Source organism: Pleurodeles waltl, chromosome 7, assembly GCF_031143425.1.
Source record: "Pleurodeles waltl isolate 20211129_DDA chromosome 7, aPleWal1.hap1.20221129, whole genome shotgun sequence".
In the NCBI taxonomy this organism is placed as follows: Eukaryota; Metazoa; Chordata; class Amphibia; order Caudata; family Salamandridae; genus Pleurodeles; species Pleurodeles waltl.
The window spans coordinates 469,877,927-469,904,772 of NC_090446.1; the positions used below are offsets into that span (position 1 = coordinate 469,877,927).

General features: G+C 47.5%; 1 protein-coding gene across 1 annotated transcript in view; it reads right to left on the reverse strand.

Moving 5' to 3' along the window:
• Nucleotides 1-886: 886 nt before the first annotated feature.
• The window catches only part of PPP4C (protein phosphatase 4 catalytic subunit), a 207,757-nt gene continuing 181,797 nt past the window's right edge, over nt 887-26,846 (reverse strand). Inside the window, exons 8-9 of the mRNA XM_069244070.1 lie at nt 2,862-3,051; nt 887-1,655 (exon numbers count right to left, since the gene is read on the reverse strand). Coding sequence (XP_069100171.1) covers nt 1,526-1,655; nt 2,862-3,051 — 320 coding nt within the window. The 3' untranslated portion in view covers nt 887-1,525. The remainder of the gene's footprint in view (nt 1,656-2,861; nt 3,052-26,846) is intronic.

Sequence of the window (26,846 nt, forward strand, 5' to 3'; positions counted from 1 at the left end):
AAATCAATATGGAGTTTAAGAATTGGAAAATGTGGTTAAGAGCAAAAAAGATTCCCACTTCAGGCACTTTTGAGACACCGTCCAAGGAAAGTAAAAATGCAAGATTTTTAAAAATGGGTTTTCTATTTTTATTAGGAGAATCTTGTATCTAACAAAACATTAAATTGGGAAAAATAGAAAAACAAACAGACATACGAGAACTAAGATCATTTTTAATCAAGATTTCAGAGTTTGTGACAGCCTGCTAAGTTAGTAAATGCGAGCTGTGGTCTCAAGTAAGCCCAACCCCTTTCGAGATGAACAGTCCGAGATACCTGGTGGATGCAGAATATGGGTATTTTACCTCTGACAAGGGATTTTATGGAGATGCAAGAGCTGGGCACACCATGATGAGAGTAAACTGTAAAAAGATTACAAACAAGAGTGAAAAAATATTAAAGTCAATAAGTTAAAATAATGCAGGTGTAGGTGTGATGGATGAGATGGATGAGATGCTGGACAGTAAAATACAAAGCATACAGCACCGGAGTCTTTTTGTTGAATGATAGAGAGCACTCAGATGCCCTGACAAGTGTACTAGGCTTTTGGTACCAATGCTCAACTTGAGACGGAACAAGATGTGTCCGATCCATTTAAGCCCTCCACACCCCAAATCCCTTGCTGAGCCTCATCTCCATCCTCGCCTTTATAAAACATAAGTAGGGTGCAGTACAACAAGCATTTTGGTCACTTTACAGTCACTATTCTGTGCTCATATGTTGCAGGTAGCATGGATGGATGAATGAACATGCTGAGAGCTGGAACCGAGCAGAGCCCCGAGGGGTCAGCCAGCCACCAGACAGAAGCACTAGCTAAATAATTTAAAAGAAAAGGTGACTGAGAGTACTCCAGATATGAAAATATTTATTAAAAAGGCAAACACGTAGAAGAAAGTATTAAAAAGTGAGCACATCCCAGAGAGACAGGCACAGAGGAAGGGAAACAGGAATATTGGTCCGATTTGATAAGAGTTTGCTTTTGGGCCACACCCCAGCTACAAACATCTCTCCTCAGAACAATCAAAATTTAGGATCAGTTGTCAGGTCTTGTAGTACATCTTGTACCCGGGCCATGAGTGGGGTTTTTATAAAGTTAGAGTGGTGAAGGTGTTTGGGGCACTGACAGTGCCTGCCCCCTGGGGCAACTGTAATGGAGTTTGAAAATATAAACTTAGAACAGTGCGAGGCAGCAAGGAAACCCAATAACAAAAGGGTTTGCTGGGAATGGATAATATTGAAGGGTACACACTCACCCTTGTTTGGAACAAACCGGGTTATTTCCAAGTCATAAAAAAATATTTGTCCGATTGAGTGTGTGGAAGGTGAGAGAGCGGGGCTGCTGCTCAGCACAGAAAGAGCAGAGGGCGGCCCGCTCTCTGAGGCACCTGTGCATGTTCCCTATACAGTATTTGGAATTTTGGACAGTTCCAGCTGATAAGGGAACAGAAAGGGATTAAGAGGGTAAGAGCAGAAAGATGCTATCGAGGTCACAGGAAGTAATCTGCCACTGGTTTCTTGGAAGGGATGCCTCTGGTCTCCTGCGGTGCTGCCTCAAAGATGATGAATTCCTTCTGGAGGTGCTCATCTAACTCTAGAATGGCTGCCACATTACCACATCTGCAAAAACAAAGTTAAAAAGAGAAGTAAGTACAAGAATCCATCTCTCCTAAGCACAATGGCATAAGGGAAATTAAAAAAATCACTGTGTTTTTATAAAGCTCCAAATATGAATCTGATTAAAAACCCTGACATAAGACAGTTGTCACGTGCATGATAGGTGGGAATGGGATACTGCAATGTTTGCAGTCCTAACAGCCCGCTTTAAAATGGCAGGAAATCACATCTGTGCACAAGAAATTATGGAAAGCCTTGCATGCTAAAAGATGCACATTTTAGTAAATAGCACAAAAACAAAAAAGTAAAGTTTTGAAACTGGGAGAAGAAAATGGGACTTCCGCAGTGATTATGGCTTTTTTGATAAGGGAATGCATGTGGTCTCCTGCTCTGGTACAACTCAAATTATATTGTGCATTCTTTGCAGGGGACTTAAAAGGTGACTGTAAAGTGATAGGAGACATTAGCAACCCCTTATGCATAGCAATGCATGCACCCACAAGGATCTCGATTATTCAATGTTTTAACATAAAAATAGCAGAAAATTCAGCAGTAAACTGAAAACTGCCAAATTCAAATGCCTTCCGAACAAAAATCTCCATGTCAGCACTAGGAGAGGCTAGGGGTTATCCAAACAACTGTACTCAATGTATGTGTAGTAGTTTCCCTTAGGTACTATTGCACCAAGAAACGCTGTAAATCAGCTTTCAGTTGCATAGAGAAAACCAAACCAGGCAAACTGATGAAGCATTCCTTCAAATCTCGAAACAAGGTTCTAAATAGTAGGTCAATGTCTCAGGACTATAAAGCTGTAAAACCCAAGAATTGCAACAAGTGTTGGCGCCAAAAATGAAGCATTCAACTGACAGTGACTTAAATTGTAATGTGAAAAAAGTCACTTAACTAGTATTATAGTTCTAACCTTGAATAGTTTTAGATGATTGTGCCGAGCATGTTCTATTTAGTGGTCAGGTCCTTGAGGTTGAATCTTTTCTTTAAAGTTCTGCACTTTGAACTGCCATCATTGCAGTGTTTAATGGGACTAATCTGCAACATGAACCTGCTTTCCACAATATTCCACATTTACATGAGAGAGGAGAGGTGTTGTGTGTGTTTCTTTGCTCTGTGTATTTTTGGCAACAAGTTTTTTTGATATGTGCTTTTTGCTTGTGGGTTTTTTGCAAACTACAAGAAACTTAGGTCACTCACCTATAGCAGTAGTTTGGTGCCGACCACACAGTCAGCACAGTCTCATTGAAATGCCACTTGTAACCTTCCATGACCAATTGGTGGGCCCGGCAGATCATGTCTATGTCATTGGCCGCGTTAAACTGTGCGACTACATCACTGCCGAAGAGGTAGCCGGCTCCCCGAGGGCTCACTCCCCACCCAGTTGTGTCTGCAGCATAAGGGAAAGAGGAACATCCAAGTCAAGCATGGCAGTGAGCGAATGCAATAAAAAAGCACAGCAAAGTGGAAAAGCAATACAGATCAGATATTTGGAAAACATTTCTCAACATCAAAATCCCACCCCCTAGACTGCATTACCTTTTGTAAATTTCAATAACAAAAACCATAACAAATGGGTTTTCATCCTGTTTGTGGCCATGGTTGTGCAGATACAAGTACATGAATAAATACTATTGAAAGTTAGAGAAACAAGCGTCGCAGGTATGCAACTCAAAATGTATTAAAAAGCAAGATCTCAATTTTCATAAGTACAGGCAAAACCAATCGCTCCAACTTGTTTGTAAAGGTAATGGGACGTTTTGTAATACAAGTAGTAATATTGTTAATTCAAAACTGTACTTTTGTTTTAGTATACACACTTAATGAAAGTTTAACATTTTGAAACTATACACATTTTTAAAATTGACTGACCTTGATGCACAAGTTATCGCTTGAACAGAAAATATTCTGTGGATTTAATGTTGTAACATTTTCACACTTTCTCCCAAAGGCAAGTAGGCAAAAATGATTATAAACTAACAATTGTCATAAGCACAGTTGCCTTGGTGTTTTAAAATGACTTAACGGTGCTCTGCTCCAGATCTGCTGCCACTATTTGTTGAAAACCATTGAGGAATCAGCTGAACTGTGAACGTTGGGGCCTGGGGGCAGAAAGGAATTCATTGCCCAGGCACACTTACGGCACTAGGCCACATCCCGCCTCCTTCTTGCACCCAGAGGCACTTAAAGCTATTCTTCCATATTCGGTGGTTGTTCTTGGTGACTTATTATATTAATTATGTAATCTGTACTGCCTTAATCACGGGGGGAGGGGGGCTATTCTATCTTTTACAGGAAGAGTTTGTAAAAACAACTGATTATATCTTAACGTCTGGCTATGTCCATGATGGGGCAAAAAACAATTCTGTTGAAAAGAGCTTGTATAGTGATAATAACCCTCTTGCTGTTGAGTTAGATTGGGATGAAGGTGCAATGGAAAGCCCAGGAGTGGGGTGTGGTGGTAAGGCAAAGCAACCAAAGGACCATGGCTGCTGTATAAAGTGGGATAAAATAATTCCTGAAGAGTTTGTCAGTAATCTTTATAGTTCGCCTGTCTCCGATTTTAATATTTGTTTGAGCCAGGATCACTCCAATAAGGATTTACTTGCATTTCAACATGTCTGTAGGCAGGTGGCTTTTGATCTTAGTAGGTCTGTGGGTAAGAGTTAAGGAGGAGTGTAGGTGTTTGATCCAAAGTGTTCACGAGCCAATAAGGACCTCAGGAGGGCTGTGAGTATAGCACCCTTGGATAGTAACGAGATTACACTGAGGAGGAAAATATCAAAACAAACCCTGGCTGATTGGAAGGCAGAAATTAAAAGGAAGAACTTGGGATGATTTGCAGCAGGTTAGTGTACTGAACAACAGTGGGAAGTTTTAAGAGGTGCTCAATCAACCCTTCCTAAAGGACTTTTGCAATGATTCTATGGATTGGGTACTTTACCTCAAGGTTTCGCTTTTGCATTTCAGAGTTTGAATAATAACCTTGGGGATGAGACGCATTTTCTGGTCTGCCTGTGACTTACTCACTTGGGCTTTGTGAAGAGGAGGTATTCAATGCAATTGCAACAGTGCCCAGCGGTAAGGCCCTTGGCCCTGATGGGGTACCAGCTGACTTATTTAAAGTTGAGCCTCAGTTCAGGGTTCAAAATGTTACCTCGTGATTGTAATGCGGCTTATACCCAAGGGATTCCAAAAACTTAGCCTAAAGCCATTATTGTTCCCATCATCAGGAGGTGTTTAAGATCAGACCATAAATGTTATCGTCCCATCTCACTTATAGATATGACCATTGAGGTCTAGGCTAGTGGAGTGGGCTGATTATACCGATGTAATCTCTGGTCTCCAGAATGGATTTAGGCCAAGGAAAGGCACTCTGAACCCATGTTTAAATGTACACTGATTGTTGGGAAATATACAATGGCAAAGAAGGGTTCACTGTACATGGGATGTATGGACCTTACTTTTGCATTTGAATGAGTGAACAGCAAAATTGTGGGGGATGCCGATAGAGGTCTGGGTGGAGAGAGATTTAGTGCTTTTTCTACCTTATCTGCACTGGGGTCCGGCACTAATATAAGATATGACCAGGATGGGCATTTATCAGAATCTGTGAGAGTTTTTTTTTTTTTTTTTTTTTTTTTTTAAGGGGGGGGGGGGGGGGGGGGGGGTTGCCAAAGTTGTATCCTGGCCCCTTTTTTTATTTTAGATATTAATAGGTTGGGATATGATATAAGTGTAGCACGTAAAGACATCCCGAGGATTGTCTCACAGTTCCTGCCCTTCTCTATGCGGACGATGCAGGTGGTCGATTCATTTGTGGCATTTATGAGCAATCTTGATTTGAGTACCAACTACTCAAGAATGATTTCCAATGGCTGGGTCCAAACTGGGGAGGCGTGGTGGGCAGAAAAAAAAAAAAAAAGGATTAAACCCAGATCTTTGTGACTTGGGGATTTGGGGGATGAACGTTTGCATTGTTCAGTATTACATCCATCATTTGTTCTTTTTGCTTTCATCGCCCTAAGGGGGGGGGGAAAAAGAGTATGATGAGGGATGATATTCCAAAACCAGTCCTAGCATGCTTGTTTTTGGTCCAGGGATGACCTGTTCCCATGGGGAGCAGAGTCGAGACTGATCTGCATATGGCTGGGTCTAAACTTGGGTGGCATGGTGAGCAAAAGAACAATGGGTTTAACCCAGATCTGTGACTGGGGTGAGTGTTTGAATAGTTTCAGCTCTCAGTCCATCATTTTTGTGTTGCTTAGTGACAATAAAGGATGCATTATATTTACCTGTAAGATCTGGAAAACTTCAATGTTAAACATGTCCCAGTAAAAAAAACTAAAAGCTACTTTTAGGTAAGGGGCTGTTCCATTGGAAACAACAGATACAAAACTGCTAATTAAATGTTATCTCCACCCAGGAAACGGCTGCAAATTTCATTTTTTGACCTTTTGAAATAATTATAAGCCTAATTCACCTGTGAAGTTAGATTTCTAATAAGTATTTTGGAAAAATGATTTAAGTTACCTTTTCCCTGCCAGAAGTCTGGAAGCTAAATCTGCATTTGGTTCTCCAACTTCTGCTAACCAGTAAGTAGCATTTCAATGTGTGTGACTGAGGTGTGAACTTGCTCCTAGAACAAGGACAAAAGAGGAGGAGGGAGAGAAGGGAAAAAAAGTATGTGTATTTTTTTGGTTGGGGGTGGGGAGTTCTAGTGCCATGCCCTTGACACAATACTCCATGGACTGGGTTCCAAGAAATTGATTAACTTCAAAGATGCCTGCCCTGTCACAGGGAGATGTAGCTAACACACGGGCCTGCAACCTTTTCTCTCACCCCTTCCCAACCAACTGGCCTCCCTCAAAGTGGGCCTCCTGTTAACATCAGTGTCAGATCCTACTGGAGTGTCAAGACCAGCTTGACAGGATTAGCTACGTTTGCATATAACATTTGGGGCACACTTCAGAGGAGGGAAACAGAATGCCAGAACTATTTGGGTCTCTCCACTGTCTGGTAGTTGAAAGCTAAGCTTTGTTATGTCACACTTCTGAGTTTGTTAAAGTTACAGGGACTGGCCAAAACTGAATTTAATGTTATATGTGGGAGGACACTTGTAGGAAGTTGGCTCAGTATATAGTATCTCAAAGTGAGAGATAGTGTGCACAGAGTCCAAGGGTTCCCATTAGAGGTTGATAGTGGCAAAATTAGATAACTCTAATGCTCTATTTTGTGGTAGTGTGGTCGAGCAGTAGGCTTAACAGAGGGTAGTGTTAAGCATTTGTTGTACACACACAGGCAATAAATGAGGAACACACACTCAAAGACTTAACTCCAGGCCAATAGTTTTATATAGAAAAATATATTTTCTTAATTTATTTTAGAACCACAAGACTCAAGATTTGAAGTAAATACATAAAATGCAAGGTACTCCACACAAGTAAGGAACGAACTTTGAATTAAAGCAGTAGTACACACAGTGTAGGTAAAAATGGCAATAAGCTATTTTTAAAGTGGACACTGTGCAAAAATCAACAGTTCCTGGGGGAGGTAAGTATGGTTAAGTTTCTGAGGTAAGTAAAGCACTTACAAGTTCAGTTTCCTGGGCATAGGCAGCCCACCATTGGGGGTTCAAGGCAACCCCAAAGTCACCACACCAGCAACACAGGGCCAGTCAGGTGCAGAGGACAAAGGAGGGCCCAAAACACATAGGCGCCTGTGGAGAACAGGGGTGCTCTGGTTCCAATCTGCTGGCAGGTAAGTACCCTCGTCCCCAGGGAGCAGACCAGGGGGGGGGGGGGGGGTTTGTAGAGCACTGGAGGGGGGCCACAAACAGGCACACAAAACATACCCTCAGCGGCACAGGGGAAGCCAGGTGCAATGTGCAAAGTTGGCGTCGGGTTTGCTATCCAAAGCAATGGAGGGACCCAGGGGTCACTTAGACGACGCAGGCAGGGCCCAGGGGGGCTTCTCGGGTCAGCCACCGACTGGGCTAGGCAGAGGGCCTTGGATGGTCACTTCTGCACTGGAGGTTGGTTCCTTTCAGGCCTGGGGGCTGCGGGTGCAGTGCTGGGTCCAGGCGTCGGGTTATTTGTTCCAGGCAGTCGCGGTCAGGGGGAGCCTCTGGATCCTCTCTGCAGGCATCGCTGTAGGGGTGCATGGGGGTCGTCTCAGGTTACTCATTAAGTTGCAGTCACCTGGGAGTCCTCTCTACAGTGTTGATTCTCTGAAGCTCGAGCCGGGGGTGTCGGGTGCAGAGGGTGAAGTCTCACGCTTCCGGCAGGAAGAGTGAGTTCTTTAAAAGTTGTTTCAAAGTTGCAAAAATGTTGCGGAACAGTGCTGCTGTTCTCAGGAGTTTCTTGGTCCTTCGGTTTTGGGCAGTCCTCTGAGTCCTCCAAGGTTGCTGGTCCTTGTCGGATGCTTCTCTGTGCAGGTTCTTTGAATCTGCAGACAGGCTGGTAGGGCTGGGGGTCAAGTCGGCGTCGTCTCTGCAGGGCTTTCAGGTCAGCAGTCTTTCTTTGTGTAGGTTGCAGGAATCTCATTTCCCGGGTCGCCCTAAATACTGAATTTAGGGGTATGTTTAGGTCAGGAGGGAAGTAGCCAATGGCTACTGTCCTAGAGGGGGGCTACACCCTCTGTCTCCTCCCTGATGGGAGGGGGGCACATTCCTAATCCTATTGGGGGAATCCTCCAATCTCAAGATGGAGGATTTCTCAAGGCAGGGGTCACCTCAGCTCAAGACACCTTAGGGGCTGTCCTGACTGGTGAATGACTCCTTGTTTTTCTCATTATCTCATCCAGGCTTGCCGCCAAAGTTGGGGGCAGTGGCCAGAGGGGCGAGCATCTGCACTAGCTGGGATGCCCTGGGGTCCTGTAACAAACAGGCATGAGCCTTTGTGGCTCACCGCCAGGTGTTAAAGTTCCTGCATGGGGAGGTGAGAAGCACCTCCACCCAGTGCAGGCTTTGTTCCTGGCCACAGAGTGACAAAGGCACTCTCCCCATGTGGCCAGAAACTCGTCTGGTTGTGGCAGGCTGGCAGAAACTGCTCACCCTAGCACTAGAAGTCAGACTGGTTTTCAGAGGGCATCTCTTAGATGCCCTCTGGGTGCATTTTACAATAAATCCCACACTGGCATCAGTGTGCATTTAATGTACTGAGAAGTTTGATGCCAAACTTCCTAGACTTCAGTGTAGCCATTATGGAACGGTGGAGTTTGTGTTTGACAAACTCCCAGACCATATACTCTTTATGGCTACCCTGCACTTACAATGTCTAAGGTTTTGCTTAGCCACTGTAGGGGCATAGCACTCATGCACATATGCCCTCACCTGTGGTATAGTGCACCCTGCCTTAGGGCTGTAAGGCCTGCTAGAGGGGTGACTTGCCTATGCCACAGGCAGTGTGAGGTTGGCATGGCACTATGAAGAGAGTGCCATGTCGACTTAGTCATTTTCTCCCCACCAGCACACACAAGCTGTGAGGCAGTGTGCATGTGCTGAGTGCGGGGTCCCCAGGGTGCCATAAGACATGCTGCAGCCCTTAGAGACCTTCCCTGGTATCAGGGCCCTTGGTACCCAGAGGTACCACTTACAAGGGACTTATCTGTGTGCCAGGGCTGTGCCAATTGTGGGAAAAAAGGTACAGTTTTAGGGAAAGAACACTGGTGCTGGGGCCTGGTTAGCAGGGTCCTAGCACACTTTCAATCATAACTGACATCAACAAAAGGCAAAAGGTCAGGGGGGTAACCATGCCAAGGAGGCATTTCCCTACAACACTAGAGGTTAGGGCAGCCGCAACCACTAGGTCATGTCATGAATTAATGTGGCATTTCCAGGCACCCTCTTCAGAACACCCCTAGACCAGATCAGAAGAGGACTGAACCTCCCACTTGAGAAGAGCCTAGAAGAATGGACCAAATAACAGGAATCCAGGAGTCCTAAGGCTGATCTCCTGTAAGGCTACGGGAGAACACAACAAGCTACAAAAGGCTTTTTTCTGCATCTCCTCAGAGGACCAGAGGCAAATGGACCTGGACTGGACCCTCCTGTTGGCCTCGGCTTGTCACCCTGCAAGTCTCGATGTGCCTCCTTGAGATATTGGGCTGTTTAGAAGTGCACTCCTGTGGTAGATTGGGACTTTCTAAAGCTCTTATGCCAGAAGGTAAAATCTTTGATCAGGATGACCTGGTTGGTAAGTCAGACCCACTCTCCATCACTCAGCCTTAAATCGAGCCTATTTCCTGTTCTACCACAACCACTGACTCAAGGCACATTGCGCTTCTTGGAAATCACATCTATGGTTTCCCATTTGGATTTTGTTATTGTTTATATGTAATTACCAGTAGGTAGGGTGCCCAGACGTCCCAGATTTCCCCGGACAGTCCCAGTTTTTAGAGGACTGTCCCGGTGTCTCAACGCTTCTCTTAATTTTAAATAAATGTCCCGGTTTTAGGGACAAAGGTCAGTTTATTAAATAAATGTCCCGGTTTTTGGGGGGGAAAAAGTCATATCATCTAGGGAAGGATAAGTTATAGAGGCCTGCAAAGTAGGAATTAAAGTAGTTTATCTGTTACTGTCAGGCAACCCAGTCCCCCGTCTGCTCCCAGCAGAGAGACGGAGTAGGGAGCAGAGAGAGGTGGGTGGGGGCGAGTTGGTGGTACAGTGTGGGAGGTCAAGCCATAGCTAATATTATGTATGCAGTCTTGTAAATGTGTGTGTACACACGCACATTCACAAAGCTACACAAAAAACAGGACAGGACAGATATAAAAGTGAGAGTAGTCTTTAGTCCTTTTATGTCTGCCCTGTCCCGGTTTTTGCACCTCAAAATCTGGTCACCCTACAGTAGGAGTAGTTTTGCAGCCTGAACAGTTTTCTGGATTCACGTTCTGTACATTACTACGCCATCTAGCGGTTGGGTCCGGGACTGTCTTTTTTCTTTCTTTTTCCTTTTTGGGCATCCTCTACCACCATTTGGTGTTTGATGTGTCCCCTTCATGATGTCAGACGGTGCCACAGAAGTTCCTGTGCGTAGTAGCCATCTTCAGATTCTTTTTTTCATTGTGTTCTTCTCTTTATCCCCCTTTTTTTGTTGCTTTTATGTATTTAAGTCCTCTTCCCCACCTGTTTGCCCGGTCCTCATTTCTGGGGAGGTGGGTGGGTCGCTTGTGAATTTAGAAAACTCTTCAGTCTGCGCAACTACTCCTACTGGTAATTAAAATTTTAATTTTGCAGCATGAATCATTTTCTGGATTCACATGCTGTGCATTAGATTGTGTAGCGTTTTCCTATTCATTTGGGTTGTTTGGGGTGAAATGATGAGCTTGCAAACAGGTGTTGTAGTACCTTCTGTCCCACCTGGGCTTCTTTGTGCATTTGGATGTCCACACAACTGTTTTGTGAATGTGTGCGCCCATGTTTCTGCTGCACAGACCGTGTCTATGGGCACATTTGCCATGAATGCTAGTGTTACACCTTTTTTTTTTTACTCATTGCGTGCGCTTTTGGCCGGTGAGGTAGGTGTTTGCCAGCAGATGTGTAGCATGTTTGGATTGTCTCCACGATCCATCATGCGATAGTCTCCTTTGTGACGGGGATCCCTTACTGGATTTGGCATATGAAACTAACAGTTAATTCCCTTTATGGAACTGCTTGGTCTCCTCTAATTAGTATATGGGTGTCCTCGGGTATACAATTTCCTTTCCAATTCTATTTGTGGGTTCTAAAAGAATACTGGGCAACTTGATGGTCTGGTTGACGTGGAACTTGCTCAACACTTTAGGTAGGATTTATTTTTCTTTTTTTCTGAGAACTACCTTGTTTTGTGAATTTGCATGTATGGTTCCTGTACTGTTAGCACTTGAATCTCGCTTACTCTTCGTAGCGATGTGATAGCTATCAGAAAGGCAGTTCTTAACACAGTAAAGTAGAGTTCAGCTTCACGCATGGGTTCAAATGGTTGTGATCAGTTGTGACAATTCTGTGTTTTAGCTCCACGTTTAGGATGATTCTTTTGGATCCCTCTAGGAACCTCTTTATAACAGGTGCAGTGAAAAAATGTTTGCATAACACTCCCCTGGTATAGGCCATAATTGCCGCCAAGTGTACCTTGAGAGAAGAGTAGTTGATTCCACTGTCCAGCAGGTACGTAAGATAGGTTATTAATGTTTGTCTAAATATTGCTTCTAGGGTGTTGTCCTCTGTGCACCATAGGCGGTACCTTTTCCATTTTGATGCGTATCATTTTCTTGCTGTTGGTTTTCTAGCCTCCTTTAGTATCTCCATGGTTTTAGCTGTTAGGTTTAGGGGTCCGAATTCTATGTATTCAGGCGCCATGCTGCTAGGTTGGGTGTTCGTGGTTCTGTGTGAAACATTCAGATATTTTGCAATACGAGTAGCTCCCGTTCAACCTTGATCTTCATCATCTGTCCCTTGAACAGTTTGCGTAGATATGAATACCATGCTTGTAAGCCCACTGAGGGGCTATTAGTATGAGGTTCGTCCCTGGTCTTTTCCAGTACCTTTGGTATTAGGGGAAATTGAAGGAAAGGTGTAGGCAAATCTCTGACCAGTTTAGTGACATGGCATTCCCCTTTGACTGGTGGTGTGGAAACATGGAGGCGAATAGTTGGCATTTTTTGTTTTCAGCTGATACGACCAAGTTGATTTTTGGTGTGCCCCAGATCTTGAAGATTGTGTCTAGGCTCCTCTGTTTTATCTCCCATTTGTGTGCTGCTTTCCTGTCTGCTTAGTCTATCTGCCTCTATGTTATTCTTCCCTGTTAGGTGGCCTGTTTGAAAGAACAAGCTGGCAAAAAATCCTTTACCGTAAGCAAACTAGCCCAAGAAATATTGAAGTGGTGATGCCACAAGGGATCAACTTAGAGAAAACATTGTTGTTGTATTGGCTATTTGGATTAGTACTGTTTTCCCTGATACCTGTAAGACTTTCAGGGCCAGTAACACTGTCTTTTTCTCTAGGAAACTGATGTGTTTTATTGTCTTGTTCCATTAGCCTTGAATTCTTAAGTTGTCTATGTGTGCTCCCCATCCCTTGTGAGACTCATATGTTGTGATGGTGACCTATGGAGTTGCTGTCTTGAATGGTCTTCCCCTGGTTATGTCTTTGGAGGTCCACCACTGTGTCTTTCTGCATTTTCTGTTACAACCACTAGATCCTCCCAACTCCCAGTGGCTTGTGACCAGTTGGTGCCTAACCATTCCTGGAATGGTCGCATGTGGAGTCTTGCATGGTGTAAAGAAATGGCTCACTGTTGCAGTTACCCCCCACTTTTTGCCTGATACTGACTTGACTGAGAAGTGTGCTGGGACCCTGCTAACCAGGCCCCAGCACCAGTGTTCTTTCACCTAAAATGTACAGTTGTTTCCACAATTGGCACAACCCTGGCACCCAGGTAAGTCCCTTGTAACTGGTACCCCTGGTAACAAGGGCCCTGATGCCAGGGAAGGTCTCTAAGGGCTGCAGCATGTCTTATGCCACCCTAGGGACCCCTCACTCAGCACAGACACACTGCTTGCCAGCTTGTGTGTGCTGGTGAGGACAAAACGAGTAAATCGACATGGCACTCCCCTCAGGGTGCCATGCCAACCTCACACTGCCTGTGTCACCCCTCTAGCAGGCCTTACAGCCCTAAGGCAGGGTGCACTATACCACAGGTGAGGGCATAGGTGCATGAGCACTATGCCCCTACAATGTCTAAGCAAAACCTTAGACATTGTAAGTGCAGGGTAGCCATAAGAATATATGGTCTGGGAGTCTGTCAAAAACGAACTCCACAGCTCCATAATGGCTACACTGAATACTGGGAAGTTTAGTATCAAACTTCTCAGAATAATAAACCCACACTGATGCCAGTGTTGGATTTATTAAAAAATGCACACAGAGGGCATCTTGGAGATACCCCCTGTATTTTACCCAATTGTTCAGTGCAGGACTGACTGGTCTGTGCCAGCCTGCTGCTGAGAGACAAGTGTCTGACCTCATGCGGTGAGAGCCTTTGTGCTCTCTGAGGACACAAACAAAGCCTGCTCTGGGTGGAGGTGCTTCACACCTCCCCCCTGCAGGAACTGTAACACCAGCAGTGAGCTTCAAAGGCTCAAGCTTCGTGTTACAATGCCCCAGGGCACTCCAGCAAGTGGAGATGCCCGCCCCCTGGACACAGCCCCCACTTTTGGCGGCAAGTCCAGGAGAGATAACGAGAAAAACAAGGAGGAGTCACTGGCCAGTCAGGACAGCCCCTAAGGTGTCCTGAGCTGAGGTGACTCTGACTTTTAGAAATCCTCCATCTTGTAGAAGGAGGATTCCCCCAATAGGGATAGGAATGTGACCCCCTCCCCTTGGGAGGAGGCACAAAGAGGGTGTACCCACCCTCAGGGCTAGTAGCCATTGGCTACTAACCCCCCAGACCTAAACACGCCCTTAAATTTAGTATTTAAGGGCTCCCCTGAACCTAAGAATTTAGATTCCTGAAACCTACAAGAAGAAGACTGCTGAGCTGAAAAACCCCTGCAGAGGAAGAACAGAAGACACCAACTGCTTTGGCCCCAGTCCTACCGGCCGGTCTCCTACCTTCCAAAGAACCCTGCTCCAGCGACGCTTTCCAAAGGACCAGCGACCTCTGAATCCTCAGAGGACTGCCCTGCTTCAAACAAACCGAGGACGGCCCTGCTCCAAAAGAACTGCAACTTTGTTTCAAGGAGCAGACTTAAAGACCCCTGCAACTCCCCGCAAGAAGCGTGAGACTTGCAACACTGCACCCGGCAACCCCGACTCAACTGGTGGAGAACCAACACCTCAGGGAGGACCCTCCGGCGACTCCGAGACCGTGAGTAACCAAAGTTGTCCCCCTGAGCCCCCACAGCGACGCCTGCAGAGGGAATCCCGAGGCTCCCCCTGACCGCGACTGCCTGCACTCCATTTCCCGACGGCTGGAAAAGACCCTGCACCCGCAGCCCCCAGCACCTAAAGGAACGGAACTCCTGTGCAGGAGTGACCCCCAGGAGGCCCTCTCCCTTGCCCAGGTGGTCGCTACCCCGAGGAGCACCCCACTTGCCTGCCTGCACCGCTGAAGAGATCCCTTGATCTCTCATTGAAATCTACAGAAAACCCGACGCTTGTTTGCACACTGCACCCGGCCGCCCCCGCGCTGCTGAGGGTGTACTTTCTGTGTGGACTTGTGTCCCCCCGGTGCCCTACAAAACCCCCCTGGTCTGCCCTCCGAAGACGCGGGTACTTACCTGTTGGCAGACCGGAACTGGGGCACCCCCTTCTCTCCATTGCAGCCTATGCGTTTTGGGCACCTCTTTGACCTCTGCACCTGACCGGCCCTGAGCTGCTGGTGTGGTAACTTTGGGGTTGCTCTGAACCCCCAACGGTGGGCTACCTTGGACCCAAACCTGAGACTAGGAAGTGAAGTTGGCTCTGTATGTGCTATTTCAAAGTAAGGCATAGCATGCACAGAGTCCAAGGGTTCCCCTTAGAGGTAAAATAGTGGTAAAAATAGATAATACTAATGCTCTATTTTGTGGTAGTGTGGTCGAGCAGTAGGCTTATCCAAGGAGTAGTGTTAAGCATTTGTTGTACATACACATAGACAATAAATGAGGTACACACACTCAGAGACAAATCCAGCCAATAGGTTTTGTTATAGAAAAATATATTTTCTTAGTTTATTTTAAGAACCACAGGTTCAAATTTAACATGTAATATCTTGTTTGAAAGGTATTGCAGGTAAGTACATTAGGAACTTTGAATCATTTCAATTGCATGTATACTTTTCAAGTTATTCACAAATAGCTATTTCAAAAGTGGACACTTAGTGCAATTTTCACAGTTCCTGGGGGAGGTAAGTTTTTGTTAGTTTTACCAGGTAAATAAGACACTTACAGGGTTCAGTTCTTGGCCCAAGGTAGCCCACCGTTGGGGGTTCAGAGCAACCCCAAAGTCACCACACCAGCAGCTCAGGGCCGGTCAGGTGCAGAGTTCAAAGTGGTGCCCAAAACGCATAGGCTAGAATGGAGAGAAGGGGGTGCCCCGGTTCCGGTCTGCTTGCAGGTAAGTACCCGCGTCTTCGGAGGGCAGACCAGGGGGGTTTTGTAGGGCACCGGGGGGGGACACAAGCCCACACAGAAATTTCACCCTCAGCGGCGCGGGGGCGGCCGGGTGCAGTGTTAGAACAAGCGTCGGGTTCGCAATGTTAGTCAATGAGAGATCAAGGGATCTCTTTAGCGCTGCAGGCAGGCAAGGGGGGGCTTCCTCGGGGAAACCTCCACTTGGGCAAGGGAGAGGGACTCCTGGGGGTCACTTCTGCAGTGAAAGTCCGGTCCTTCAGGTCCTGGGGGCTGCGGGTGCAGGGTCTTTTCCAGGCGTCGGGACTTAGGTTTCAGAGAGTCGCGGTCAGGGGAAGCCTCGGGATTCCCTCTGCAGGCGGCGCTGTGGGGGCTCAGGGGGGGACAGGTTTTGGTACTCACAGTCGTAGAGTAGTCCGGGGGTCCTCCCTGAGGTGTTGGTTCTCCACCAGCCGAGTCGGGGTCGCCGGGTGCAGTGTTGCAAGTCTCACGCTTCTTGCGGGGAGTTGCAGGGTTCTTTAAAGCCGCTTCTTGAAACAAAGTCGCAGTCTTTTTGGAGCAGGTCCGCTGTCCTCAGGAGTTTCTTGTCGTCGTCGAAGCAGGGCAGTCCTCAGAGGATTCAGAGGTCGCTGGTCCCTTTGGAAGGCGTCGCTGGAGCAGAGTTCTTTGGAAGGCAGGAGACAGGCCGGTGAGTTTCTGGAGCCAAGGCAGTTGTTGTCTTCTGGTCTTCCTCTGCAGGGGTTTTCAGCTGGGCAGTCCTTCTTGTTGTTGCAGGAATCTAATTTTCTAGGGTTCAGGGTAGCCCTTAAATACTAAATTTAAGGGCGTGTTTAGGTCTGGGGGGGTTAGTAGCCAATGGCTACTAGCCCTGAGGGTGGGTACACCCTCTTTGTGTCTCCTCCCAAGGGGAGGGGGTCACAATCCTAACCCTATTGGGGGAATCCTCCATCTGCAAGATGGAGGATTTCTAAAAGTTAGAGTCACCTCAGCTCAGGACACCTTAGGGGCTGTCCTGACTGGCCAGTGACTCCTCCTTGTTATTCTCATTATTTTCTCCGGCCTTGCCGCCAAAAGTGGGGGCCGGGCCGGAGGGGGCGGGCAACTCCACTAGCTGGAGTGTCCTGCGGTGCTGTGACAAAGGGGTGAGGCTCACCGCCAGGTGTTACAGCTCCTGCCTGGGGGAGGTGTTAGCATCTCCACCCAGTGCAGGCTTTGTTACTGGCCTCAGAGTGACAAAGGCACTCTCCCCATGGGGCCAGCAACATGTCTCTAGTGTGGCAGGCTGCTGGAACTAGTCAGCCTACACAGATAGTCGGTTAAGTTTCAGGGGGCACCTCTAAGGTGCCCTCTGGGGTGTATTTTGCAATAAAATGTACACTGGCATCAGTGTGCATTTATTGTGCTGAGAAGTTTGATACCAAACTTCCCAGTCTTCAGTGTAGCCATTATGGTGCTGTGGAGTTCGTGTTTGACAAACTCCCAGACCATATACTCTTATGGCTACCCTGCACTTACAATGTCTAAGGTTTTGTTTAGACACTGTAGGGGTACCATGCTCATGCACTGGTACCCTCACCTATGGTATAGTGCACCCTGCCTTAGGGCTGTAAGGCCTGCTAGAGGGGTGACTGACCTATACTTGCATAGGCAGTGAGAGGCTGGCATGGCACCCTGAGGGGAGTGCCATGTCGACTTACTCGTTTTGTCCTCACTAGCACACACAAGCTGGCAAGCAGTGTGTCTGCGCTGAGTGAGAGGTCTCTAGGGTGGCATAAGACATGCTGCAGCCCTTAGAGACCTTCCTTGGCATCAGGGCCCTTGGTACTAGAAGTACCAGTTACAAGGGACTTATCTGGATGCCAGGGTCTGCCAATTGTGGATACAAAAGTACAGGTTAGGGAAAGAACACTGGTGCTGGGGCCTGGTTAGCAGGCCTCAGCACACTTTCAATTGTAAACATAGCATCAGCAAAGGCAAAAAGTAAGGGGGCAACCATGCCAAGGAGGCATTTCCTTACACAACCCCCCCACCCCCCCCCCCCCCCAAACGAAAGAGGATGAGACTAACCTTTCCCAAGAGAGTCTTCATTTTCTAAGTGGAAGAACCTGGAAAGGCCATCTGCATTGGCATGGGCAGTCCCAGGTCTGTGTTCCACTATAAAGTCCATTCCCTGTAGGGAGATGGACCACCTCAACAGTTTAGGATTTTCACCTTTCATTTGCATCAGCCATTTGAGAGGTCTGTGGTCAGTTTGAACTAGGAAGTGAGTACCAAAGAGGTATGGTCTCAGCTTCTTCAGGGACCAAACCACAGCAAAGGCCTCCCTCTCAATGGCACTCCAACGCTGCTCCCTGGGGAGTAACCTCCTGCTAATGAAAGCAACAGGCTGGTCAAGGCCATCATCATTTGTTTGGGACAAAACTGCCCCTATCCCATGTTCAGAGGCATCTGTCTGCACAATGAACTGCTTAGAATAATCTGGAGCTTTGAGAACTGGTGCTGAGCACATTGCCTGTTTCAGGGTGTCAAAGGCCTGTTGGCAGTCCACAGTCCAGTTTACTTTCTTGGGCATTTTCTTGGAGGTGAGTTCAGTGAGGGCTGTCACAATGGATCCATATCCCTTCACAAACCTCCTGTAATACCCAGTCAAGCCAAGGAATGCCCTGACTTGAGTCTGGGTTTTTGGAGCTACCCAGTCCAGAATAGTCTGGATCTTGGGTTGGAGTGGCTGAACTTGGCCTCCACCTACAAGGTGTCCCAAGTAAACCACAGTTCCCTGCCCTATCTGGCATTTGGATGCCTTGATAGAGAGGCCTGCAGATTGCAGAGCCTTCAAAACCTTCCTCAGGTGGACCAGGTGATCCTGCCAGGTGGAGCTAAAGACAGCAATATCATCAAGATAAGCTGTGCTAAAGGACTCCAAGCCAGCAAGGACTTGATTCACCAACCTTTGGAAGGTGGCAGGGGCATTCTTTAAACCAAAGGGCATAACAGTAAACTGATAATGCCCATCAGGTGTGGAGAATGCTGTCTTTTCTTTTGCTCCAGGTGCCATTTTTATTTGCCAGTACCCTGCTGTCAAGTCAAAGGTACTTAGAAATTTGGCAGCACCTAATTTATCAATGAGCTCATCAGCTCTTGGAATTGGATGAGCATCTGTCTTGGTGACAGAATTGAGCCCTCTGTAGTCCACACAAAACCTCATCTCTTTCTTTCCATCTTTGGTGTGAGGTTTGGGGACTAAGACCACTGGGCTAGCCCAGGGGCTGTCAGAGCGCTCAATTACTCCCAATTCCAGCATCTTGTGGACTTCCACCTTGATGCTTTCTTTAACATGGTCAGATTGTCTAAAGATTTTGTTCTTGACAGGCATGCTGTCTCCTGTGTCCACATCATGGGTACACAGGTGTGTCTGACCAGGGGTTAAGGAGAAGAGTTCAGGAAACTGTTGTAGGACTCTCCTACAATCAGCTTGCTGTTGGCCAGAGAGGGTGTCTGAGTAGATCACTCCATCTACTGTGCCATCTTTTGGGTCTGATGACAGAAGATCAGGGAGAGGTTCACTCTCTGCCTCCTGATCCTCATCTGTTACCATCAACAGATTGACATCAGCCCTGTCGTGGAAGAGCTTAAGGCGGTTTACATGGATCACCCTCTTGGGGCTCCTGCTTGTGCCCAGGTCCACCAAGTAGGTGACCTGACTCTTCCTCTCTAGTACTGGGTAAGGGCCACTCCATTTGTCCTGGGGTGCCCTGGGAGCCACAGGCTCCAGAACCCAGACTTTCTGCCCTGGTTGGAACTCAACCAGTGCAGCCTTTTGGTCATACCAAAACTTCTGGAGCTGTTGGCTGGCCTCAAGGTTTTTGGTTGCCTTTTCCATGTACTCTGCCATTCTAGAGCGAAGGCCAAGTACATAGTCCACTATGTCTTGTTTTGGCTCATGGAGAGGTCTTTCCCAGCCTTCTTTAACAAGAGCAAGTGGTCCCCTTACAGGATGACCAAACAGAAGTTCAAAGGGTGAGAATCCTACTCCCTTCTGTGGCACCTCTCTGTAAGCGAAAAGCAGACATGGCAAGAGGACATCCCATCTCCTTTTGAGCTTTTCTGGGAGCCCCATGATCATGCCTTTTAATGTCTTGTTGAATCTCTCAACCAAGCCATTAGTTTGTGGGTGGTATGGTGTAGTGAATTTATAAGTCACTCCACACTCATTCCACATGTGCTTTAGGTATGCTGACATGAAGTTGGTACCCCTGTCAGACACCACCTCCTTAGGGAAACCCACTCTGGTAAAGATACCAATGAGGGCCTTGGCTACTGCAGGGGCAGTAGTCGACCTAAGGGGAATAGCTTCAGGATACCTGGTAGCATGATCCACTACTACCAGGATATACATATTTCCTGAGGCTGTGGGAGGTTCCAGTGGACCAACTATGTCCACACCCACTCTTTCAAAGGGAACCCCCACCACTGGAAGTGGAATGAGGGGGGCCTTTGGATGCCCACCTGTCTTACCACTGGCTTGACAGGTGGGGCAGGAGAGGCAAAACTCCTTAACCATGTTGGACATATTGGGCCAGTAGAAGTGGTTGACTAACCTCTCCCACGTCTTGGTTTGTCCCAAATGTCCAGCAAGGGGAATGTCATGGGCCAATGTTAGGATGAACTCTCTGAACAGCTGAGGCACTACCACTCTCCTAGTGGCACCAGGTTTGGGGTCTCTGGCCTCAGTGTACAGGAGTCCATCTTCCCAATAGACCCTATGCGTTCCATTTTTCTTGCCTTTGGACTCTTCAGCAGCTTGCTGCCTAAGGCCTTCAAGAGAGGGACAGGTTTCTTGTCCCTTACACAGCTCCTCCCTTGAGGTTCCCCCTGGGCCTAAGAGCTCAACCTGGTAAGGTTCAAGCTCCAAAGGCTCAGTTCCCTCAGAGGGCAGAACTTCTTCCTGAGAAGAGAGGTTCCCTTTCTTTTGCTGTGTTGCAGTTGGTTTCCCAACTGACTTTCCTGTTCTCTTGGTAGGCTGGGCCATTCTTCCAGACTCCAGCTCTACTTGTTCACCCTGTGCCTTGCACTGTGCTCTTGTTTTCACACACACCAGTTCAGGGATACCCAGCATTGCTGCATGGGTTTTTAGTTCTACCTCAGCCCATGCTGAGGACTCCAGGTCATTTCCAAGCAGACAGTCCACTGGGATATTTGAGGAGACCACCACCTGTTTCAGGCCATTGACCCCTCCCCATTCTAAAGTAACCATTGCCATGGGATGTACTTTTCTCTGATTGTCAGCGTTGGTGACTGTGTAAGTTTTTCCAGTCAGGTATTGGCCAGGGGAAACCAGTTTCTCTGTCACCATGGTGACACTGGCACCTGTATCCCTCAGGCCCTCTATTCTAGTCCCATTAATTAAGAGTTGCTGTCTGTATTTTTGCATGTTAGGCGGCCAGACAGCTAGTGTGGCTAAATCCACCCCACCCTCAGAAACTAGAGTAGCTTCAGTGTGGACCCTGATTTGCTCTGGGCACACTGTTGATCCCACTTGGAGACTAGCCATACCAGTGTTACCTGGATGGGAGTTTGGAGTGGAATCTTTCTTGGGACAGGCCTTGTCTCCAGTTTGGTGTCCATGCTGTTTACAGCTATGACACCAGGCCTTTTTGGGATCAAAGTTTTTACCCTTGTACCCATTGTTTTGTGAAGAGGCTCTGGGCCCACCCTCCTGTGCAGGTTTTTGGGGGCCTGTAGAAGACTCTTTACTATTTTTAGTTTTGGTTGTCTCATCACCCTTCCCCTGGGGAGTCTTTGTGACCCCTTTCTTTTGGTCACCCCCTGTTGAAGTCTTGGACACCCTTGTCTTGACCCAATGGTCCGCCTTCTTTCCCAATTCTTGGGGAGAAATTGGTCCTAGGTCTACCAGATGCTGATGCAGTTTATCATTGAAACAATTACTTAACAGGTGTTCTTTCACAAATAAATTGTACAGCCCATCATAATTACTTACACCACTGCCTTGAATCCAACCATCTAGTGTTTTCACTGAGTAGTCAACAAAGTCAACCCAGGTCTGGCTCGAGGATTTTTGAGCCCCCCTGAACCTAATCCTGTACTCCTCAGTGGAGAATCCAAAGCCCTCAATCAGGGTACCCTTCATGAGGTCATAAGATTCTGCATCTTGTCCAGAGAGTGTGAGGAGTCTATCCCTACACTTTCCTGTGAACATTTCCCAAAGGAGAGCACCCCAGTGAGATCTGTTCACTTTTCTGGTTACACAAGCCCTCTCAAAAGCTGTGAACCATTTGGTGATGTCATCACCATCTTCATATTTAGTTACAATCCCTTTAGGGATTTTCAACATGTCAGGAGAATCTCTGACCCTATTTATATTGCTGCCACCATTGATGGGTCCTAGGCCCATCTCTTGTCTTTCCCTCTCTATGGCTAGGATCTGTCTTTCCAAAGCCAATCTTTTGGCCATCCTGGCTAACTGGATGTCCTCTTCACTGGGGCTATCCTCAGTGATTTCAGAGGTGTTGGTCTCTCCTGTGAGGGAACCAGCATCTCTGACTATTATTTTTGGAGTCAGGGTTTGAGGGACCCTGTTCTCCCTAGATAGGACTGGTAGGGGGGAATTGTCCTCCAAGTCACTATCCTCTTCCTCTGAGTTGCCACCCTCAGAGGGGTTGGCCTTTTCAAACTCTGCCAACAGCTCCTGGAGCTGTATTTTGGTAGGTTTGGGGCCCATTGTTATTTTCTTTATTTTACAGAGTGACCTTAGCTCCCTCATCTTAAGATGGAGGTAAGGTGTGGTGTCGAGTTCCACCACAGTCACATCTGTGCTAGACATTTTGCTTCTAAAAGTTGGAATACTTTTTAAGAATCTACAACTGGTTCTAGAATCTAATTCAAACTTTTACAAACTTTTAAACTCTAAAAGAAATGCTAAACAGGGACTTAACACACAAGGCCCTAGCAGGACTTTTAAGAATTTAGAAAACTTTTCAAATTGCAAAAATCAATTTCTAATGACAATTTTGGAATTTGTCGTGTGATCAGGTATTGGCTGAGTAGTCCAGCAAATGCAAAGTCTTGTACCCCACCGCTGATCCACCAATGTAGGAAGTTGGCTCTGTATGTGCTATTTCAAAGTAAGGAATAGCATGCACAGAGTCCAAGGGTTCCCCTTAGAGGTAAAATAGTGGTAAAAATAGATAATACTAATGCTCTATTTTGTGGTAGTGTGGTCGAGCAGTAGGCTTATCCAAGGAGTAGTGTTAAGCATTTGTTGTACATACACAAGACAATAAATGAGGTACACACACTCAGAGACAAATCCAGCCAATAGGTTTTTATATAGAAAAATATCTTTTCTTAGTTTATTTTAAGAACCACAGGTTCAAATTCTACATGTAATATCTCATTCGAAAGGTATTGCAGGTAAGTACTTTAGGAACTTCAAATCATCAAAATTGCATGTATACTTTTCAAGTTATTGACAAATAGCTGTTTTAAAAGTGGACACTTAGTGCAATTTTCACAGTTCCTGGGGGAGGTAAGTTTTTGTTAGTTTTACCAGGTAAGTAGGACACTTACAGGGTTCAGTTCTTGGTCCAAGGTAGCCCACCGTTGGGGGTTCAGAGCAACCCCAAAGTCACCACACCAGCAGCTCAGGGCCGGTCAGGTGCAGAGTTCAAAGTGGTGCCCAAAACACATAGGCTAGAATGGAGAGAAGGGGGTGCCCCGGTTCCGGTCTGCTTGCAGGTAAGTACCCGCGTCTTCGGAGGGCAGACCAGGGGGGTTTTGTAGGGCACCGGGGGGGACACAAGTCCACACAGAAATTTCACCCTCAGCAGCGCGGGGGCGGCCGGGTGCAGTGTAGAAACAAGCGTCGGGTTTTCAATGTTAGTCTATGAGAGATCTCGGGATCTCTTCAGCGCTGCAGGCAGGCAAGGGGGGGATTCCTCGGGGAAACCTCCACTTGGGCAAGGGAGAGGGACTCCTGGGGGTCACTTCTCCAGTGAAAGTCCGGTCCTTCAGGTCCTGGGGGCTGCGGGTGCAGGGTCTCTCCCAGGCGTCGGGACTTTAGGTTCAAAGAGTCGCGGTCAGGGGAAGCCTCGGGATTCCCTCTGCAGGCGGCGCTGTGGGGGCTCAGGGGGGACAGGTTTTGGTACTCACAGTATCAGAGTAGTCCTGGGGTCCCTCCTGAGGTGGTGGATCGCCACCAGCCGAGTCGGGGTCGCCGGGTGCAGTGTTGCAAGTCTCACGCTTCTTGCGGGGAGCTTGCAGGGTTCTTTAAAGCTGCTGGAAACAAAGTTGCAGCTTTTCTTGGAGCAGGTCCGCTGTCCTCGGGAGTTTCTTGTCTTTTCGAAGCAGGGGCAGTCCTCAGAGGATGTCGAGGTCGCTGGTCCCTTTGGAAGGCGTCGCTGGAGCAGGATCTTTGGGAGGCAGGAGACAGGCCGGTGAGTTTCTGGAGCCAAGGCAGTTGTCGTCTTCTGGTCTTCCGCTGCAGGGGTTTTCAGCTAGGCAGTCCTTCTTCTTGTAGTTGCAGGAATCTAACTTTCTAGGGTTCAGGGTAGCCCTTAAATACTAAATTTAAGGGCGTGTTTAGGTCTGGGGGGTTAGTAGCCAATGGCTACTAGCCCTGAGGGTGGGTACACCCTCTTTGTGCCTCCTCCCAAGGGGAGGGGGTCACAATCCTAACCCTATTGGGGGAATCCTCCATCTGCAAGATGGAGGATTTCTAAAAGTTAGAGTCACCTCAGCTCAGGACACCTTAGGGGCTGTCCTGACTGGCCAGTGACTCCTCCTTGTTATTCTCATTATTTTCTCCGGCCTTGCCGCCAAAAGTGGGGCCTGGCCGGAGGGGGCGGGCAACTCCACTAGCTGGAGTGTCCTGCTGGGTTGGCACAAAGGAGGTGAGCCTTTGAGGCTCACCGCCAGGTGTGACAATTCCTGCCTGGGAGAGGTGTTAGCATCTCCACCCAGTGCAGGCTTTGTTACTGGCCTCAGAGTGACAAAGGCACTCTCCCCATGGGGCCAGCAACATGTCTCGGTTTGTGGCAGGCTGCTAAAACTAGTCAGCCTACACAGATAGTCGGTTAAGTTTCAGGGGGCACCTCTAAGGTGCCCTCTGTGGTGTATTTTACAATAAAATGTACACTGGCATCAGTGTGCATTTATTGTGCTGAGAAGTTTGATACCAAACTTCCCAGTTTTCAGTGTAGCCATTATGGTGCTGTGGAGTTCGTGTTTGACAGACTCCCAGACCATATACTCTTATGGCTACCCTGTACTTACAATGTCTAAGGTTTTGTTTAGACACTGTAGGGGTACCATGCTCATGCACTGGTACCCTCACCTATGGTATAGTGCACCCTGCCTTAGGGCTGTAAGGCCTGCTAGAGGGGTGTCTTACCTATACTGCATAGGCAGTGAGAGGCTGGCATGGCACCCTGAGGGGAGTGCCATGTCGACTTACTCGTTTTGTCCTCACTAGCACACACAAGCTGGCAAGCAGTGTGTCTGTGCTGAGTGAGAGGTCTCCAGGGTGGCATAAGACATGCTGCAGCCCTTAGAGACCTTCCTTGGCATCAGGGCCCTTGGTACTAGAAGTACCAGTTACAAGGGACTTATCTGGATGCCAGGGTCTGCCAATTGTGGATACAAAAGTACAGGTTAGGGAAAGAACACTGGTGCTGGGGCCTGGTTAGCAGGCCTCAGCACACTTTCAATTGTAAACATAGCATCAGCAAAGGCAAAAAGTCAGGGGGCAACCATGCCAAGGAGGCATTTCCTTACAACATCCCATCTCCTTTTGAGCTTTTCTGGGAGCCCCATGATCATGCCTTTTAATGTCTTGTTGAATCTCTCAACTAAGCCATTAGTTTGTCGATGGTATGGTGTAGTGAATTTGTAAGTCACTCCACACTCATTCCACATGTGTTTTAGGTATGCTGACATGAAGTTGGTACCTCTGTCAGACACCACCTCCTTAGGGAAACCCACTCTGGTAAAGATACCAATGAGGGCCTTGGCTACTGCAGGGGCAGTAGTTGACCTAAGGGGAATAGCTTCAGGATACCTAGTAGCATGATCCACTACTACTAGGATGTACATATTTCCTGAGGCTGTGGGAGGTTCCAGTGGACCAACTATGTCCACACCCACTCTTTCAAAGGGGACCCCCACCACTGGAAGTGGAATGAGGGGGGCCTTTGGGTGCCCACCTGTCTTACCACTGGATTGACAGGTGGGGCAGGAGAGGCAAAACTCCTTAACCTTCTGGGACATATTGGGCCAGTAGAAGTGGTTGACTAACCTCTCCCACGTCTTGGTTTGTCCCAAATGCCCAGCAAGGGGAATATCATGGGCTAAGGTCAGAATAAACTCTCTGAACGACTGAGGCACTACCACTCTCCTAGTGGCACCAGGTTTGGGGTCTCTGGCCTCAGTGTACAGGAGTCCATCTTCCCAATAGACCCTATGTGTTCCATTTTTCTTGCCCTTGGACTCTTCAGCAGCTTGCTGCCTAAGGCCTTCAAGAGAGGGACAGGTTTCTTGTCCCTTACACAGCTCCTCCCTTGAGGGTCCCCCTGGGCCTAAGAGCTCAACCTGATAAGGTTCAAGCTCCAAAGGCTCAGTTCCCTCAGAGGGCAGAACTTCTTCCTGAGAAGAGAGGTTCTCTTTTTCTGACTGTGTTGCAGTTGGTTTCCCAACTGACTTTCCTTTTCTCTTGGTAGGCTGGGCCATTTTTCCAGACTCCAGCTCTACTTTTTCACCCTGTGCCTTGCATTGTGCTCTTGTTTTTACACACACCAGTTCAGGGATACCCAGCATGGCTGCATGGGTTTTTAGTTCTACCTCAGCCCGTGCGGAGGACTCCAGGTCATTTCCAAGCAGACAGTCTACTGGGATGTTTGAGGAGACCACCACCTGTTTCATGCCATTGACCCCTCCCCATTCTAAAGTTACCATTGCCATGGGATGTACTTTAGTCTGATTGTCAGCATTGGTGACTGTATAAGTTTTTCCAGTCAGGTATTGGCCAGGGGAAACCAGTTTCTCTGTCACCATGGTGACACTGGCACCTGTATCCCTCAG